Source organism: Gallinula chloropus (genome assembly GCF_964237585.1).
Source record: "Gallinula chloropus genome assembly, chromosome: 3".
NCBI classification, from domain to species: Eukaryota; Metazoa; Chordata; class Aves; order Gruiformes; family Rallidae; genus Gallinula; species Gallinula chloropus.
Window position 1 is genome coordinate 57,040,007 of NC_140087.1, and position 21,664 is coordinate 57,061,670.

At 38.2% G+C, this 21,664-nt stretch overlaps 1 protein-coding gene across 1 annotated transcript in view; it reads right to left on the bottom strand.

Annotated features, from left to right (window-relative positions):
* Positions 1-21,664, bottom strand: part of CAMKMT (calmodulin-lysine N-methyltransferase) — a gene marked incomplete at both ends in the record, with an annotated part of 217,233 nt that overhangs the window by 39,313 nt on the left and 156,256 nt on the right. Inside the window, one exon of the mRNA XM_084261475.1 lies at positions 2,698-2,758. Coding sequence (XP_084117601.1) covers positions 2,698-2,758 — 61 coding nt within the window. The remainder of the gene's footprint in view (positions 1-2,697; positions 2,759-21,664) is intronic.

Sequence of the window (21,664 nt, forward strand, 5' to 3'; positions counted from 1 at the left end):
AAGGTTCCCTTTTTTCCCTTGTCAATGGCTCTGTCTTTTAGAACTAAACTAGCTAGAGTAGCGAAAGATAATTGTTAGGAAAGGATAACAATGTTAATCCACATTCATTCTTGCAAAAACAGTTAGAGAAGTAAATGGAGAAATTAATATTATTTATATATCTCCCCACACAGATATGCTTAAAAGCCTTTTTATATTAAAAAGGGAGAAGTTTTAAAACAAGCCGTGTACCACAAAACAATTACACATGAAGAAATCCGATCCTTCAATTAGCACTTAAAACTGCAAGTGACCTACAAACAATGCTGTTATGAACAACGATGGGAACAGCAAACAGTTAAGCCACAGAAAACTAAACGAAGTTAGTGTCAAGAGCCTACGCTGGGCCCGAGCAGAGGGCTGAATGCATGGTCTAAAAGGCTGCTTTTAACTTAGACCATACTGCGCCGTTATTAAGACGTGCATGTGAAAAATAATTTGGCGCAGAGAGCGTGCCGGATGGGAACTTGCAGGGGGAGCCATAAAGAATCTCTTCCAGAGCCATGGCCTGCCCCAGGAGGGGAGGAGGGAGGGATGCTGACCCCGCGCCGAAACTGCGTGAAGCGGCATCTAGGGCAAGGCACAGCCTCAGTGTAGGAAGATGCTGCTTTATAGCGAAATCTGCGGCAACTGTTACAGCTGGCAGAAACGTTCCCATTGTGACATTTCTGACAGGCAGAAAACGGAATTTCAGGTTTTTTTTTTCTTGTGTGCACCTTTTCTTCTTCCCCAAAACGTCGACATTTGAAAGTCTGGTTTTATGTGAAAGTACTACCTCTCTGCCCGCTCGACAACAGAGCATCTAGGAAGCCCTATCAGTATCAGTATACAGATGCTGGTATTTTGTTCACTGAGGCCAGCAGACGAGGCTGTAGGACTGTACCCTAACGCTTGCTGTCTGGATGGGACTGAGTTATTTTTCCTAGACTCCACAAATTTTATCTGAAAAAAGTCTAGTTGTCCTCTTTAATGGAAATGAGACAAAAGATGGACGTAGTTTGGAGGAACAAGCTGTACATAAACTCAGTGAGAATATAAAACAGATGTGGGAAATTTGCAGTTGTGGTTTAAATAGAATGATTATTCACATAAGTTTTTATTTTTCTAAACCACATGTCATATATATATTAGCAGTATATATGTACGGTGTTATATATATATCAGATTCACGGAGCACTTTAATCATCTATAAGCATCATGCTTGTGGAAAAAAACATAGAAAATATCAAGTGTGGAGGTTTTTGTGCATTTGAACCAAGTTTGTAGGTACATAAATACATGAGCACATACATACATGAATTTATGCATCTAAATAACTTCTTTCAGCGCAGAGCACCCTCATTAGCAAAGTCATATCTGTCTCTCAGGCAATATTTAGTGAGATTTATCAGGGAGTATTAAAATAAGAATCACTACCCTGAGCACACTGTTGAGTGGGCATAATCCTGAGAAATCAGGATGTGACACTCCCTGGTTCCTCCGTGGATGTTTGACCGATCGCTGCCTCCGAGTGCCCAGGATTGCATATCCAGACTAGGAAAATGCCCTTCTAGTGAGCAGCGCAGGGAGGTTTGCTGTGGAGAGCCTCTAAGAACAAGCAGAGCGTACGAGCCACAGCATGGGGCTGGACGGCAAAATGCTACAGGGACGACACAACCACAGCAACAGAAGCCACACAATGCGGTGCCCAGCTAACCCTGGGGGAAGGAGCAGGGACGAGGGGCTGAGTTGTGGTAGCTGCCACCTCTTGTGGTGTGGGCTTTGCTCAGATGGCAGAGGGAGTAGAAATGGGTTTTACGAACCAGAGCATACTTTGGTGCCGGGTCTTTGATTTCAGATAGGGGTCTGAGCAAGCTGCAGGAACCAGCTCAGGGCTGACAACGCTTTCAGCTTTGGTACAAGGGACAGGGACTTGCAGCTTGGTCTTCCCTATTTTACTAACCCCATCTGTATATAGACTGAGGGATGCTGTATACTCCAAGCTGGTTTACTTGGTGTCAGCCTCGCACCCTCACCACACAGTTTATGTCTCCAAATGCTTTTCCCGCACCCCGTTCATCCTCTGTACAATAAAACTTCAAGGATTTCCAAGTGCAAAGCCCTGTATACTCAAGGGGAAAGACATAGGATTCAGGATGGATTTTATTTTTAGGGCTTCCTATTGGATCCTTGAGAACTGTCTTCTGCAAGTTCAAAAAATGTGGAAAAACAAAACCAAAAGCGCAGGATGTCTCAGAATTGTTTCACCACACTTAAATACAGGTGCAAATTCCTTCATCGCTGTATGCAGTATTACTGTGTATTTTATCAGGTAATATTTTGCTTGCTTTTGCAACAGATGTCAGTTTAAAGAATGTCTTTTATTTTTCCTGACCTTCACAATCAGTACTGATCGATTGGAGCTTCACTTTTGTTTCCCAAAAATCAAAGTGAAATAAAACGCCTTGAGTGGAAATCAAAAGTCTTTGACATATAGCAGAAAGCTTGCTGTGCAATATTAGTACCCAAAGGCAGCTCAGAATTCTTTGTTAAGAGCAACATGCTTTCACCTTGAACATTTTAAATTTAATCTGAAGACTTAAATCATAGCAATCTTTACCATGCAGATACAATAAAACTAACAGATTGGAAAATATCTTTTTATGTTTAACTCTGTACCTGAATATTTCACTGTGCTTTAGGCAGTAGTAAGCCAGTACTTCTTCAGATGGCCAGAGACCTATAAAACAAAGACATTTTCCACTTTAGAAAATATTTTTTTTCCTCCAAATATAACATTTGAATACAAATGACCACTTGTAGACCTCTACAAATGGTTTAATTTTCTAAATTTGCCATAATAATACCATGAAATAAAGAAACAAATATTTTTAATAGAAGACTTCTTATTTAAGCATTGTAACAGAATATTTCATAGCTTTCATTCCAACACACACACAAGCATACATCTTGTGTGTATCTTTATATATCTATAAACATTTTATATATCTTTATATATCTATAAAGATACACACAACTGTCAAGATTTTAAAAGTTGTATAAAACATAATTCTGTAAAACTTCTGAGATCTGGGCATTCACGGGGACATCAAACAGCTTGTACCAGGCCAGATGCAAGGCTCACCTTGCCTTGCCTAAGAGTGGACAGGAGCCCACTACTTTTTCGTCAGCTGTGCTCTACCGTCATTTCATTTCTTCTTAGTTTCATCATATTTAGCTCTATTTGTTAGGTCAGGCACCAGCCTGACTGTAAGGGGCACGGACCAGTGATGCAATGCTAAGGACAAATACAGGTCCAGGGAATAATGCAACATTATTTCTAGTTGTGGCTCAAGAAGTTCCTGAGAAGGAGAGAAGGCACAAATGGTTAAGTTCTGTTTAAGAGTCACCATGGGATTTCTCTAGTTGTTCCGTGGACTGCAGTAAGCTTTCCACAGCTGCAACCTCCCATGGCAGGAAGTGCCGCAGTTTTACCACGCTGTATAAAGGAACACCTCCTCTTGGTTTGTACTTGCCTACCTGGCATTTTCATTTGAGGCCCTCACATGGAAACAGACAGAAGCTGTCACATTTTTTTCACCTACTCTGTATTATTCATGACATTATAAGCTTCCACTGTAAACCTTACACTGGTCATTGTCAACCTTGGCAAGTATTTGGAGGCATTTGTGCAGATTTACCCCTTCAACACCATTTACACATGACACTTGCTCTTTCATCAGACCAATTTCCCACCCCACCTGAACCTCTAACTCCGGTGCCGTGACCCACAGAGACGCTGTGTGGCTCACGCGCTCTCCTGCAGGCACCAGTCTCCATTTCTGGAGGGAGCCTGCGGAAAGCACACTTGTAGTCAGGCACCCAAGTTAGAGTCCCAAAGTTAAGGGAAGGTGATTCAAAGACACATGCAGCCAAATTACAGTTGGATGTGTTTTCCATCTGCTGTTGCTCAGCAATGAATGAAAATATATATGCTTATATATTGACCCACAGGTAGAAACCAGGGTTGTCCTCCCCATTGCAACATGCAACATTATGAATTAATGTGACAGAAACTTAATATTATGGATTAAGGACACTCCAACTGCTCCAACTGCTTCAGTGCACTTAGAAACAGACACATGGGAGCATCCTTTAGATACTTCCAGACAGGCAAAGGGAATTCCATGCAGCTTACTATGTCTGAGCATACTTTAGACCACTCCTCATAATTTTTTACTCTTGAGACGTCACCACGTATTTGATAGAAGCAGAGGTTTGGGAGAAAAAACTGTCTTCCTTTCAAATCACTTAGACCCTGATTGTAACCATCAAATATATAATTGACAGAATCGTAGGGGTTGGAAGGGACCTCCAGAGATCATTGGATCCAACCCCCTTCCAAAGCAGTTTCACTAGGAACCTTTCTTTTCCGTCCAGTAAGTATTCTAAACTACACATTATCTCACATTGATAAATAATGAAAATGCATGAATGTGTTGTTTACCTGCAGATCAAGGAAAAGCTTAGGCAGGATTTCTCCAGAACTTTGCCTATAGCTAACTTTTGGATAACACAGGTAAAATGAATAACCCAGTGATTCATGTTTATGACAGAAACACTAGAGCCATGCTGGCATTTGTTCTGGTTACGACAGTTTAGGCTGACTAGGCAGTTGTGAATTTGCTATTTTGCTCAGACTTGCTAAGGGTTAAAATAAAACATTCACACACGACTACCCATTCTTCAGTGAAACATACACTAAGAACTGTACAGGATTTTCCCTCTCCCTTTTGAGCATTTCAATGCTTTTGAGCGTTGAAATATGCTAAAATGACAGATTTTGCAATAAATATAATAACTGTTTAAATATTTTTGTGTATAATATAAAGAATGTTTCAGTTTGCAGTGACTGGTGTATACTCAAGCAATAAAAGTGCTTTTTTAATATTTAGCGAAGACACGGCTAATTTAATAGCGTTTATAATACTTATATCTCACATTACAAAAAAACCCCCACACCCACAAACACAAAAAAACCCCAAACCCTTTAATAGAAAACTTTTAGCCTGAGCACATTTTAAAAATACTTGTCAGTTATAGCAAAATCCTTCAACATCTGAGTTTTCAGTACTCTCAGTCAAACGTCTCTCACTTTTCTACGGTTATTATTGAAAGGGCGCTTTGAATGGTGTCACTAAATCTTTTATGAGGGGTCACTGTTCTTTCCCCTGCTACCATTACAATGTTGATACTGGCTGAAACTGCAGGAGTATCAGATAGCTCCGTGCTGAGAGAAGGGTAAAGCACCTCTGGAAAGACAATGCTCTTCTTTAGGCGGATGCCAGCGATCCAAACACGTCACCTCCTTGTTCCTTTCCCTCATAGGGGAGGAAGTATTACCTCCACAAGGATACAGAGTGGCTGGCACCTAAAGAAGCAGGAATCAGGAGGTCTTTCACGAGTGCAGGTCTCAAGTGTGGAAGTGCACTGTGCTTCCAGCTAAGCCAAGAAGCCAGAATACCAGTGTTAATTTTAGTAAAAGGAAAAGCTTCTCGTGCTCGAACAGGTAGGTAAGCCTCTTTGCCTTCAAAACAGGGATAAGCTTAAAGATCCATGTGGAAGAGTTTGCATTCTGTCTTCTTCCCCTTCACTCTGACCTACATTCACCAACACAATGACCTACATTTCGAAGTTGCAAGTGTGAGATAGTTCTGCTTCTGTTAGAAAATATACAGCTGTAACGCAGGAGTTCAGCAATTCCTATGAGTTAACAACTACTGCTAGGTTGTGAAAAGCATAATTTATTTCCAGCAAACACATACATATGGATATGGATTAAGTTGCCCGTGAACACACTTAAAATAATTCTTTCATATTTAAAATTATTCTCATTTTCCATTATAAATTTGATTATAAATACCGAACATTGGATGGGTACCTATTTGCATGTGCAATTACTTACATGTGACAATTATTTACACATGTATAGGCAAAAAGATATCAGAAGGCCCCCCAAACGGTGCTTGTATTTAAGAGGTTATAAATATACTACAAGTGCTAGACAGAGGGGTCTAAACATGGAGAGAAACAAGAGTTTCTTTTTGCAAAAACACAGTTTGTGACATTTACTGGAGGTTTTAAAACTCCTTATCACCTTGGTAACTACAATGTGAAAACAGACTAGTTGCCAGAAAATAGTGGAATCCCTATTGAAACAAATAAAAAAATTAGGTTGTGTTGGTGTTGAAAGGAGAGACTCAGGAAGGCCTGTTGATTTGGCACGGAAGACATGGGGGAGAGGCAGTGCTCACAGAGCAACGCCTGTCCGCATTTCAGCTCTTGGCAGGTATCCTTTCACCGTTAGGAGGGAGCAGGAGATCCACTACAAATGTGCCATAAGAGCCGTGATGCCCACTTTCAGACAGCTTCATGAGACTTGGTACAGTAGTAGGGGTTGAAGAACACTACCACTAAATAGCGTGATGATGGATGAAGAAATGCTATATATGCAGAGACACACACAACACAGGCATTTCTGCACCATTTATGACTATATCATAAGACCTCGCTGCAGTAATGCAGCGTACCTCACAAGAACTTGATGACATCATGAATATCTATTGTCCTGATTTTGCACATTAGGAACAAAACTAGGAGATAGAGACAGATTAAGTTACTTAATCATACCGGATGAAATGATGGGAAGGCCAAGGAAACACCCTGAAGGATGACATAGCCAAAAAAGACACCAAAGCTTTCCCTATAGAGGAACAATGCTAACAGAAATCACAGTAATGCTAAGAAGATATAACTTGGTTTATTAAGTCGTTTTTCTTAACTCTCAAAGTGCTTGCTAATGGAAAGTGTCAAGTCCTTCTGCACTAGCCATGGCACAACAGTTCTTTAAAGCAACCTTCCACCCACGTGGACAAAATCATGTGCAAGGAACTGTCTGAGGATCTTTAGTTTTAACCATCAGGTGGAGCTCCACTAGTCCAAAACAACTAAAAATGTGTGTTTCTTCCACATTGAATCTAAAAATGCTGCATCCTGTATGATATTACAGAAATTTTTGTGTAAGAAATAAAACTATCCAGCATTTTAAAAAAAAAAAAAGAAATTATCGTTTCTCCCCTGTGGCTTTTTACCACATATTTTAAAGTGTGCTGTCACATAATTGGATAACAAAGATTGCAATCTGATGGTAAGTTCTTAAAGAACAGCATGTTTTAAAAAAATTCCCAGGATAGAGTACTGAGAATCTGGAGAGGTGTCTTTTAAAGAAGACTTTTAATTATTGGAGCTATTATGCTCTGCACTGCTCCACAGATAGAAGAATTACCTTAACTGGGATAGTGCAAGATTAGTGGAACTCTGCTCTCCTGCCTGTCAGCATGACACACAGGGAAAAAAAAAGGGCAACCGTAGATGACACGTGAATCGTCCCCTGAAGCTCTGAGTAGGAGGTATAAAGCTGTCCTATACCTGCTTCACTCATGCTAGGAGATTAAGAGGTTCCTTTCCAAGCTAAGCCAAATGGAAAGTTTTATCATGTTTCTCTAGTACTTCACATGGCCACATGTACAGACATCTGATCTCAAAATTCATATTTTGCTTTTTATTTGCACTGTTTTCCTGCATTCCTACTGAAGTTTCAAGCAAAATTTCCACAAATCCTATTTTCACTCCCAAAAGCAAAGACAATTTAACATTGAAAAGTCAGTCTTTTTCCTCAGATGAATATACAAAAAGATCTTTTTTTTCTACTCTGTCCTAATTCTTGACTACATGAAATCTTATTTGCTTTAAAACTCACCAAAGCAAAAAGAAAAAAGCCATTATGGGCAAAGAGACGAATAATGTCTCAAAAGAAGTAACAACATTTGCAATGAGCAATGAGGAATTTCTGACCCTAAGAAAATGTATTTTTTATCCTTCCTGACACCAAGGTGCATTGTTGGTGGAGGGCAGAAAAATGTTTGGCATCACAATGGACTGTGCAGAGGTGTTCAATTAAGCACCTATATGGACAGGCAACTACTCCCCATCTCCTCTGCTAAGAGACTGTAGAGCAGATGGACCCCCCCCCCCCCCCCCCAACAAACAAACTATTCCATGAGTTTAACAAGAAATTACTGTAGAGATTTAAAATGTGATCTTACTGGAGCATCATTACAATCCTAATTTTACAGCATCAAACCATATTTTCTATTGACTATGCCTTGTATTTATGTTACAAAGGAAGGTAAATTGGATGATTTTATCCTGCTTAGTTTTTGTGTGGATCATGACCACGGTGCACACCAAGGAGCACAGTAAACCTGCTGGAGGGTCCTGGAGAAGTAAGCGAGAAGGTCAAAATCAAGATTCAACACCACAGTAATTCAGAGTGAATTTCAAAGTGGGGGTCTAACCAACATTATGAATCCTTCTGTCAGGGAAGCGTTAAAACTCACTTCCAAGTCAAAATAGAAACACGAAGTCATGAATATCACAGTTCAGACTAAGTACAGAGTGGATGCACAGTGTATGCCTACTAAATACACCTTACTTGTTACACGTAACGTGATTCAGGTTTGAGTAACTGTTCGAGTAAAGACCACTTGCAATTAATTGTACTGCTACAGTTATCTAGTTTGCATGGATAGCTCTAAAAAACCCACTTCTATCTCTCAACTTTCTTCGAACTCCATATCTCAAGCCTCTTTTCAATATAATTTTATAAAAAAAATATTGCTTAGTATAGTCAGGAAGTAAAGATCTTGTTTTCATTCAGTTCACACAGCATGCAAAATATGACACAGATGAAAGGATAATCAGTAATCCAGGTTACCTAAGATCCCACCTAAGGAGTACTGAATCTAAAAAACATAAACACATGTAATAAGGCACTATTACCACAGATACTCAATTTTTATCTGCCAGAAAATGCGTTTATAGAAGATTGGAAACCTTCCATAGAAAATAACTTTCATAATAATCTAAAGACAAGTCTGGTCACTTTAGTAAAATGAAGAAATAGAGGGAATTGCTTGGTAAGGAAAAAAAATCACTGAAAATCTTGTCATTGCACTCTGTTTGCAGTACACAAACCCCTTCTTTTCAAACTTGCATCCTCAAGTTAGTGTACCCCCATCTAGAGCAAAAGCAGGTAAAGGATGGGTCACTGTCATCAAGTCAGTTGCCGATGTGTGCCTGGAATTGTAAAATTATTTTCCCACAACATTTAATTTGAGAGCAGATTTTCAGAAGGAGAACAGCTACAGAGTACTGTGCCCTTCTGGACATTTAACCACCTTGAGCGTCAACGTAAGAGCTAACCTGTTTTGAATGTCCAGTTGTCTAATCTGAGGCTCTGCATTCAGAAATTTGCCCCAAGTATATTTGCAAGTGGGGCAACCTCAGTGATAAATGGACACGGTCTGTAAAAAGAAAAGTATTTACCGTGGCACCTTACACTCCATGCCTCACTGCAGCTGACTTTTGCACACGGCAAACCATCTTTTAAGTCCAGTGAAGAGGAGCAATTTGAGGCAGGGAGAATGGCTAGCTTACTTTTCCACAGCAGGAATGCTATAAGTGAGTTTGAAAAGGTACAAGAACATGAGAAGAAATAGAAGATATAAAGAGAAACACATCTCACCATTTTTCCTTATGCACATACATTTCACAGAAACTCTTGTCGCTCCTTCAATCTAAAGCGGAATTCATGATATTCAGATCATTGAAAAATATGTATAAGCACCGGCTGAGATCTTCAGCCTAGGCAAAATGGCCTCAGCACTGTATCTCTCACTTTCATTCTCATTATTATTCATGACTAGGAGGAAAAAAACATGATGGTCTGCAATCTGCAAATTTCTTTTAGAGCACAAACTTAAGAGGCTCGGTGGAACTGATGTGGAAATACAGAAACAAGTCAAAGCTGTAAATGCACGCATCTCTCTTCCATAAGAAAAATCAGCAAACTGTAGAAATCTACTTGTATGATTGTCTTTAACATCCTTTTTCCAAATGAATGAATTTGATTGTGTTGTGTGTGTGTTTTTTTTTTACCTAGTTTTCAAATAGTTATTAAAAATTAAACAACACTGGAACAAACCTTTTGTGATTATAGCCTTCATTCTCCTGCAAAAAACTGGATCTATAAATTTATGTACCATTGTAGATGTAAATTACAAAATTTTATATTCAACTATATTAAAACATCTATTCCAAAAATGATTACCAGTTGTGAAAAGCAGACAGGCTTATCACTTGCTGTCAGTTGTTCATGTCTAGTTAAGCAATAATGTGCTAAAACTGCTCTTTTGTTTTGTGTAAGAATTTTGGCAATAGAAGAAATGAACACTCGTTTAATAAAAACTCAGGCTGCTTTTTGCTTTGATGGAGGAAGCAGCTGCCTGTTTTCATTTGCTGCAGAGCAGCAAAACCCATCAATATAATAAGCAGCTTAGATGCATCCATCCACAGCATCTGTAAGGATATAGGGCTATTCGCTCAAAACCAATCCTTGGTTTAATTTTAACAAAGATGTGTCTGACATATTTGAAAATGCATTATAATAGGGTTTTGAAATACTAGCATTTTCTCTTTTCTTTTTAAATACTTTTCACAGATTTTGAAAGGCAAGTATACATATTGGAATGATAGAAATGATAAAACAAATATTGCCATAGCAAACAGCAGAACTAACCTAAAAATGCAAAGATGAAACATTAAGACATGCCTTCTGGTTCAGAGACTCTCCTGTCCCTTGAAAATATAGAAAAATAATATTTCAATCTTGTCAATGAAGGGTTTTTTCACCACAACCATGAGCAGAGAAAGATACTAGAAATAAGTATCACAGAAAAAAACCCACCTGCAAAGATCGTAGATATATTATACAAATACATTTCCTGAGACAGACTTTTCTTTCCCTCCTTCATGTTTTGTTAAAAGTAGATTAATATTAATGATCATTTCCAAAGATACATATCAAATTATTTTCTACTATTGCCTGAAAGTAATATAATTTTTACTAAGTTTCAGTAGTGTGAGTTTGTCCCAAATGACAACTTCTAATTCCAATAATTTTTTTAGAAATTAAAAATAGAGTCATAGGACTTTCATATATAAATTTAACAAAACAAGGACGGGAGAGATAAAAGTCCACCTGAGATATAAACCATGAAACTATTTTCACTCTAAAAATGTGATATGGCACACTTACATTATTAAAAATTCTGAAGACATTATTATTTTTGTGCTGTTCGGCTTTCTAAGACCTTTCTAAGCTGAGCTTTTAGATGATTTGCACATTAACTGAGAAGTCAGATAATTCTTAATCCTCCTCTTTTTCAGATCCAATAATGGATAAGGGAGCATCTTAGCATGATCAACTAGCAATCTGCCTAGCCTGAGTGGTAGTACACCTGAATTTAGGATTAGTCATCCGGTTTTCATAATATCTGATTTAAATGAGCACTCATTCTGGGAAGTGTAGAAAAAGAATATTCGATGATATTTGAACAGTGTCATTTAAATATGTAACAATAAATTTTAAGCGCATGCATATTTATTTGCTTCGCAAACAAAAAGCTATACAGAATGAAGGATTTTAAAGAATCACATCCAGACAAATAGCTGGATCATTCAATTAACTAACTGCTTTTTTTCAGTATTCACAATAGCTTATAGATATAATTAAGCATATCTCAGCTGTAGCCTTGTATCTCTATCTAGTCAATTCCAATATTTTCATTTCACTTTTGTTTATAGATGAAATGAGGAAACTAGTTGGTTTGAGGGGGTTTTGTGGGGGTTTTTTATGGGGTTTATGGGTTGTTTTGGGGTTTTGTTTTGTTTTTTACAGATACTTCACAAGTAGAAAAGGTAACAAACCTGTAGATTAGCCCTAGCTACTAATGTTGTTTATCTTCCTCAAATATCTGATACAGAAGACCCTTATGTAGCAAGAGAGATAAATAAAGCGGAATTTATTTGGGGGATTTTGATTGTGTTCTGAGGTGGTGTCTGGAGCTTGGATTTCCCATGCGGGTTTTTTTCCCCTTCATTAAATTAATTAAACAAAGACGATACCTTTTTGTCCTAGTAGCTTCTCATTCAGTGTTTTTCTCCTTTACCCAACTCTGCCATTCTACCACATTATTACAAAAGCATCTTCTCTGTGCTGCCAGGAGATACTTGCAACTTCATATACTGGCAAAAGGGGACATATTGAAATGCAATCATTAGGTCACCTTATTCACTGAGCCTTGATTTTTCTCTCCTTGGGTATTTTCAACTGGTGCTAAACGTGCAGTTTTTAAAAGTCTACACTCCTGCCAACAATGTGGTGCTCCATGTCTCCCTACATTGCTAAACACTGTTTTCATCTTTCACGTGGGATCAGATTTGTAATGAGTTTGTTATGCGAGAGAGCTGCACAAGGATGAGTCACTCTCAGACATCCATATGAATGTAGATTTTAAGAGTTAAGGCAAATGCTACCATGTATAGTGAGGGAAAAATATTTAAAGTTGTTTGTGGGTTTTTTTTTCCTGAAAGGCCAAAGGTTAAATAAGCATAAAGATCTTTAGATCCTTCCAGGTCAGGTTTGACATATGTTCATAGAGCAATACAAGAGAACTTACACTACCATTGCTCATGACTGGTTTTTGACTGAACAGGTTTCAAGAACCATAGCTGTTGATCCGGCACTTTTCATGAGCACAATAGGCCAGCTGGTATTATGTGGTATTATGCCAGTGTAACCCAGGTAATGCACCAGCCTTGGATATGAAACATGGGTGGTCATCTTTCTGAAAGACCAAATAGCCTTTATTATGTTAGGATATGCTTCTAATACTGCTTTGATTCACTTTGTAGAGTCAAATCCAAGGGTATCCTTCCCAGGAAATCAGTGTTTCAGTGGGTTATGTTAAGGGAGGATACAAAAATGTTAAGAGTAGAATTTAGTTTCCAAAGTGGCCTGAAATATTAATAACCAATTTTCCCTGATTACTTTCACATTTCCCACGTTACTGTAATAAACTATGACCTAACTGACCACATTCTTATTTCACAAGGCATAAATAATGCAAAAGAGCAACACAGGTGCTACAAGAATTCCACTGAAAAACATTGTAGAGCTGTATAAACACTTACTCTTTCGCACCCTGACACAGAAGTGCTCTTAGGTCAAGATTAATGTGCTTCGACCAAGACATACAGCTTAGGCACTTAGGCCGTTTTTCATTGTTGAAAGAATATCTTTTGGAACATTCAGTGGATTGAGTCTCAAAAACAAAGGAACAAAACCAAAGCAAATCATTACACCTAATTTAATTAAATGAAAACATGAAAGAACCTATGAGCTAAACTCATAACAACATGTTTAGGTTTATCATTGGGAGGTCTTAAAGGAAAGGTGATCAAATTCTCAATTAAAGTGAGCACACGTTCCCTGACTTCAGGAATTTCTCAGTCGTACACCAGCACAGAAATTGGGCCTTGCCTCATCTTCTGGCACTGCAATTTGAGTAAAAGACTTTCCCCCTGTGTGCTCCATTCCGTGATGACCGCAGACCCTTGGGCGACCCTAGGAATCTCCCTACAGAGTAGCAAGGCTTGACAGTATCTAACCTAGCCACTTCAATCTCTGAGGTAGATTTTTTACTAACGGCAAGGCCAGCATGGCAAGTCATTGGTTTCTGCGGCACTTCTTGCACAGAGAGATCTTAAAACACTATGTTAAAGCTGCATGCCAAACTCCCATATTAGCAGGTAGACTCTTCAATACCCAGATTTTGTTTTTACTTAATGGGTTTTGAGCTCAGGCTTTAAAAACAGAGAGGCAGGTGTATAATCTTCTGAAATTCAAACTTTTTCCTTAAGGATTAAATGTGCTGTGACATTATGTTCATTTAGCTCTCCATCAATAAAGTAAAAACAGTGTAATAATAAGGAAAATCACTTTTTAAAAAAGAAGTTGTCATCACCATTATAGTAATTACCAATCAACAACAAATTTTAGCACTTCCTTTCTGTTCTCTTTTCCTGTTAAGAGTTTGAGTTACAATAAAGAGTAATTTCCTGTTACTTCTGGGGAAGGGTGGGGGGTGGAGGAAGAAGAGATCATGAAATATGTGCAATTTTCACATATAACACACTCCTGAAAATGTAATTCTCTATGTGTTCTTTTCTGAAAATATGTTCTATATTCTTGGATTGTCTTTGCTATCAGAAGCAGGATTGAAATCTCCACTTTAGTATTTATCTGAGGCTGTGATAGCTCAGTTGTCTGCCTCCAAATGCCAAGATAGGGGGAATCTCATCAACCGGAGACCAGCTGCATGATGGGCAGTTAATAGATATATCAAACCTTAGGATATATGCTAAGCTGAGGAGATGATTGGTCGGTTGATATACTGATTGATTAGCATAGGGAGAATGGGTTTCTTCTTGACAACCTAAGATTATGCTTCAGCTAAGCTCAAATTGCTTACACCTCTTCTATTGGGTTTAAAATTACAGTCCTGTCATCTAAAATCTCTCTTCAATGAAATTTTTACCATATATAAAAATTAAAGGGAAAAAGAAAGTAGGTGCAATGGATAAGAGTAAATGGAGTAGATATATTTCACACTACTGCTGTTGGTACCACTAGAAAAAGTTGATAAGTAAATCCACTTGAAATATGTTACATATTCTGTACACTACTAGAAAGCACTTTACAATAATTTGGGGGGGAAGGGGGAAGGGAGTTCAAAATACTAAAAAGGAATCAGTGCTGATATTATTGCTTTAAAAAATCTACAGCAGTTATTAAGCAAAGTAATTACACAGTTGTGATACCTCCAACACATTTTTCGCCTCTTTGCAGGCATTTCCTAACTTTCATAGAAATGTATTTAAATCATTATGATAGACATAAGAGAAATATCATAGAATTGCAATGGAACGCACCGCCTCACAGGGAGAGGCTTACATATTACAGGCTAGAGGAGCAGCATATATACTTCTGTGTTTTTCCTCGAGAAGTCCAGAATTTGTTTTCCCAAGAAAGCAGACAGAATTAAATTTTATTTACAAAATATTTTAGGCTGCATCATTAGTAGGGCATGGACACTTAAATAAAACATAATATTTTAAAAAATTACTATACTATGTAATTATACGTTGCCAAAACAAATGCATTTCTTACACGTATCATCCATTTAACTCCCAGCATTACATGTTCTTCATAATACCAGGCTCTGTCAGTTGAGAAAGATACAAATGCTATTAAATAAAACATATAAAAAAGAAAAAAAACCCAAACAAACTTTTTATTATCTTTGATTTGATACTTTGAAACACTTCCGTGCTTGGGCAAACAAGAATTCAGTAGTCATGTAACAAAAGGAAAGTGGCTCATTGAGAACGTTGAAATCCGCATTAATAAATAAGACTGGGTTTCTCAGATATTTTCCTTCCCTTTCGTATCTGCTATGAGCGGTAGGGGATCAGCTGCAACTCAAATCCCCAGCTGAACAACCCAAATACAACTGAGTGAGCAGACTTAAAACAAGGCCATTTATTGGTGCCTGTTATGCAAACAAAGCATCCAAGTCTTAGAAACAGATGTCAACTGAAGCATATGCTTACTGTAAACTGGAATTTGATTCTCTTTATAAAAATAGACTTAAATGGGCCTTCAGAGACTAGGCTGCCTCTTGTTGTATACCATTGCCTAACTTGATTCAGCCGTAAGCTTTTTATAAGATGAATAGACTGATATCCAAGGGCAAAAAAATAAAAGTAAAAAAAAATTAAATGGGAAATAAATGATAACATGTTGGAGCAGTTCCCAGAAGCAATTTTACAGATTTTCTCTAAAAACACAAGACAGGAAGTTCAAAGCGCAGTGCAGGTCACCTATGGCATGTCGAGTTATCATTTTTATACCACTTAGGGTGAAAAAGGGACTTTATGTTCAAGTGGCAAGTTTAGTACTCTGCTTCTCTGCTTTTTCTTCTTCTTCATCTTCTTTTTTTTTTTACCTCTTCTCACATCTTGATGCCTTTTAAATGTCACTTATTTTACATGAGGCAGTTGGTGGAGACATGAGTCAACAGCAATCAGAACCATTATCCCCTGCAGCGAGCCCTGGTCCTAATGCATTATGACACCTTAGCTGGCCAGCCACCGATTTACCTTTCTGCTTCTTAGGGAATTAAGTGGCATCATGTGAAAATGGTTGTGATATGAACAGCATGGGCATAACTGGTATTAAATTTACCTCTCAGCCTAAGTGAATTTTCCTCACATGTGACTAATCAAAATGAAAGCTGTGGACATGGGCAGATCCGGCCAGCACTTCTCCACCCCTGGGATTGGGGCTATTTTGTTTTATCTCTTTGTACAAGCTGGCAGAAGTTTAAAGTGAAGGGGATAATCCAGTGCTGGTGTCTTTATGAAATAACATCCTTACATGAAGAGGCTTTTAACTGTCTGTCGCTGTCCTCTCAAAAAAAAAAGAGCGTGACAATCTCATTTTGCTGAGCACCCTCCCATGAAAGGAGAAAATAATAGCCATAACAGCTATGGCTAGTACTGACCTTACATGATCCATTATCCACTAAACACTTTAAAAGTCAGTTTTACATACACTGTGGGGGAAATTAGAGAACTATCACAATCATTTTCACTTTAGTGAATTTGTCTTCTGTTTGAAGCCAGTTACTCAATATCCTCGTACGTAAGTCTCCGCATCGCTCCAAAAAAGAAAGAGGAAGTCTTACTTTAAAAAAATCAATCTTGAGCAGAAAGGTGGGAAACACACCATACTTTTCCTATTCTGATTAATAGATACTGACAGCAGTGAAACTCAATTTAGCATGAACTTTCTTTAGAGTAAATGTGAAATAATACAAAAATCATTATATAATTTAGAAGTGTTCAACATCAGTACAAAAATATTTTTATCAATCATTTCACCTGAGATAAGTAGGTGCCAAAGAAAGTGCAGGCAGAGCAATTATCATCCTGTGCAGTCAGAAAGATATTTATTCACAGACTAGAGTGACTTGCATTTTACTACAAACCAGCTGTGAATGTTACTGATAACAACGGCAGTGCTAGAATTTCCCAAAGTACTGTAGTCTCTTTCTAACAACTTAATTGTACAGGACAAAAACGCCTGGAGCATGAAGTCCTCTCCTACATACAAGACTGCTCAACCTTCTGTGGCTGTGAGAACTAATTTCCAATACATGAATTTTAAGTATTTACTCTTTGCCGTAAGTTAAAGTCAGTAGTAACCCATAACTCAAATTAGAAGTGTTTTTATCTTATTCAAAAAATATTGATTATAAGCTATGACTCACTGGCTCAAAATTTAAGATTATCCCAGTCTGTCTGAACATCAGTTTTAGGTTCAAGTTGTGCATCTTGTCCTTTCTAAGCAGGAACTTGGCTATACATTAAACTAGTCTAATTTACTATTTTTTCCCCCATTGTGATGGTTTTATTCTGCTTCACACACCAGCGTTTGCTAAGTCCAGACAGTGCTAGAAGACTTTCAACAACCTATTACTCTATGCAATGTGTGATTTACTGGAGAAAGATAATGTAAAAAATAAAATTAAAATAAAAAAGCAGAAGCAGTCTGTCATTTACAGTATCAAAGCATCATTTTCTTACAGAGAGACAAAGAAATACACAGATTTACATCAAAGTAACTCACATAATACTAATTTTTTAGGAACCTAAACAAGCACCAACAAACACCATACATGTTCTTTACACTAATTTTTAGAAATGATTAAAGATAAAGACTGGGAAGAGGTTTCAGATTTTTAATCGTTACAAACACAGGAAAAAATATTAATCATGCATGGAGCTAGCCTGGGTAACCTTCATTTTATCAATGAGGCCACATAATTAAGGTCAAGTTAATGTAGAGATTGAAATTTAGGGAACACGTCAATTAAGATAAACAGGAAAATTACCTCTTCCCAAAAGGATTAGCCTCAAGTGGAAAGGTTGGTTCAGAAAATTACAATCCGTTTGGTGAGGAAGATGGATCCACAGTAAAGTTAAATCGGAAGTGCACAGGCTGGCATGTTTTACATAAAAGAGTTGCAGAAAAAAATATTAGGAAAGAACAATCTTTCTTTTCCATGTATTAATTTTCCCTAAACCAAACCCAACCCAAAGGATTTGCACAGCAAGAATGGCAGCAATAGGTATGACATATGTCTTCCTTTTTTTAAAAATTTTCTTTCTTAGTTTCAGACTTAATTGGACGTTGAAATCTTAAGACTCCCTGGAAAGCAGTTATACAGTAGCATCACTGTGAAAATTTCTGGACTAGATACATATTTGTAAATATCCGCTTAAGATCACCATCCATGCTTTGCACCCTAAACAACGGGAATGATCACTCCAGAGTTTGACAAGAAACACAAGAGTGACAAAACACAAGCGAAAGTGATACTCTCCATCGAGGGTCCTGTCATTTCCCATTTAGTCATGCCCAATTCAATGTCTCATAAACAATTTAAAATTGCCATGAATCTTATTCCTTTCTTTTTTTAATGCTTTTGTGACAATACAACAAAGAAACTAAGGAAAGTTTGAAGACAATATGGGACCCTTAAGTAAGATGTGAAGACTGGCTACTGTTTGAGACATGGAATACATAAAGACCTACAGTGACGCTACGATATTCTCCACCAGAAATTCTGCACCTAATTGCATGCCACTTCCTTTCTCTACAAACACAGAGTAGCGTAGTAAACACAACAAAGGTGGCAGATTTGATAGAGTTGAAAACGTGGCACTGGGATAATGTTTTTCCAAATGTTTGTCTTGAACATGTTCCACTGATCACCTAGAAGTACATCTGGGAAGCTGGGTTTTTGCATATATGTATAAACATATGTGTATATATAAACCCATCAATGTATGCGTGTATTTATTCCCATCCCAGAGTCCTCGTAGGAAGAAATGATTTGCAAAATTATTGCTACTTGCTTCCCTTTCAACAGCCATGCCTCAAAAGTAGCTTCCAAAGCATCCAGCAGAATTTGCTTCATTAAACCTCCTTGGGGGCAGTCACTGCTCTGACAGGCCTGCCGGTACCGAAATGCCCAGGACCAACCAGCCTGACACCACCAATGCAATCACTGCTCACCTTCTGTCCTCCCCGGCTTCTCTTTCCACAAGAGTGGCTTGGAAGTGTTACACCACCCTGACCGCTGCAGCACAAGGTACGTTCACTTCCTCTCCTATGCACACAAACAAACCCAGTGACTATTTACAGAACAGCTTTATGCTGTACTTTTTTAAATAACATTCTGGGACCCCATGCCAGCTTGTCTGTATAAATGTGTTGTTCTCATTTAATAACAAAGGTTCATCTGGGGTTTTCTCTCTCTTTTTTTTCCCCACCCTATATTTAGTATATACTGTAACATAAACTATTCTTTCTACTGAATTCATATGTATACTATAGGAATTTCAAACTGTCCTATCCTATAGAGGGTAAATACATTATGACAGCCTCTACATAACCTTGAGGTTTTCTAATTCACCACAAAGAATAATACAAGTATCTAATCTCAACAAAGCAGCAATATCACATTTCAGTATCAGTTTTTTTTTTTTTTAATTCAGTTGTAAACTGTTGAAAGAAAGTGTTCTAATAAAAAGCTATTACTGACCACAGATTTAGGAACATATGTGCCAGAGAACACATTAACATTGACGCAATATTGCTTATTAGGGCAACAAAACTTTTCCTTCAGGAAAGAAAGATTAAATATGAAAACATTCAAAACACAAACGTATCTATGTATCTGCTGCTAAAATGGCTGAACTGGAAAATAGGAAAAAAATACGCAAATGCAGCTGAAAGGCACCATTCCAATTATCCCCTGGGTATTGTCATACACCTTAGTTTTGTTAGGCATGATAAAGAGGAGAAATATTAGAGCAACCAAGCAGATGGTCTGTGGAACTAGATTACACACTTCAGAAATAAGAGAGAAGCAACGCATTCAACCCTTCTGTTTGGACAGAAGAGCCGTCTTAGCCTGTCTGACCTATTAGCTAGTAAACTGGAGCGTATCGCCAAGTGCTATCATGCTGTTCCTTTAAAAAGCAAACAACCTCACTTTTTATGATAGGCACTGGATCATTTTAAGAGAATTGTAGGTAATGTCTGCTGCATTAGACAGATGGTCATATCATGAAACCACATACAAGTCACCAAGACTAAAACTCATGTTCACTATCTTGTTAATCCGCATAAACTGCAAAGCAAAGTAAACCTAAACTGAACGGTTTCCTTAGTAGCTAACGGTTCATATGTATGCACATGCATATAGTACTCACTGACAACTTAAACACGTAATAACGTTCAATGTTTGATTTGACATGCCTTTTCATAACCTTGTATTAATTCGGTATGTAGTATTTTTCAGTGTGACAATTCTGATTCTAATCTCACCTTGATTTAGCCTTTGCATTGACTTCCATGGAGCCAATGATAAAGCAAAGAACAGAAAATTCAGATCCAAGAACAGCAAGTCCCTTCTCTAGCCAAAAATAAGCTGAATATCAACAGAGAGTAGGTTAGTACTCTACCAGGGTCAGCTTTTACTGTATGTTTTACAAAATACCTGTTTTTTCTTCTGTGCATGCTTCAGAGCAGCTAAAATTATGCTTGCAGAATGTCGTGACTACCTTTGCAGCAGCTCTGTGCTTACATCTCTCACGGATGCTTGCGCAAGGAAGTAAGGGAGATGCAGACAGTCTCCTCGGTATCTGCATGGTAAATGTTCTCGCTACCAGGGCTGCCATGGAATTGGAAGAAATATCAAAAGAGATGGATTTCTGCACGTTGCTTAGTTCTGATGCACTTTTGAGATATTACTTGGTAATAGACTATAATTACTTAGTAATTAAATCTACAGATTTTAAGACAATTAACAATTAGCTAACAGTAAAAAATATAAAAATTCTTTCCAGCAACCAGGCCTTTTCAAGATGAGTTATCTCTACATATATTCATATGGAGAGCTGCTCAAGGCTAGAGAGGGTTTCCCCCTCCCATGACTACAGGCAGCACATACAAGCCCCACCTAGCAACCTGCTGGGTTGAGGAATATGTAATATAGCACATTTCCTATCCGCTACACTGCTCGCAGCCACAGAACTGCAACCAGACCCGGCAGACCAGGAATGATTTCCACTTGTACCTGGAGAGTTGCCGGTAAGTCACTACCGCCTCTTCCCCGTATGGCAGCCTAGGTGCACATTCCCCGCCAAACTGACCCCAGGCGGTGCTGTAAACACGGTGACAGATGCCAGGAGACAGGTCTGAAAAACTTCCAAATGAACAATTCGAGGTCTGCTGCACTAAACGCAGCAGAGTTCCTGGATACTTTCCCGGATGGTTTAACATTTGGAAAAACGTACGGATGGGAAACAGTGCATGTGTCCAGGGTGAAGACGTCTGTGAAGCGGAGTCAGAGATACAGTCTCCGCTTTGCTGCAGCGCACGCTGACTAGCAGAGCTCTGCTTTGTCTTTTGATCCCTTGCCTCCTAGGAGAAAGCGTTGGACCCTGTGCAGGTAACGAGGGGCACTGCACAGCAAAGTCCCATTGT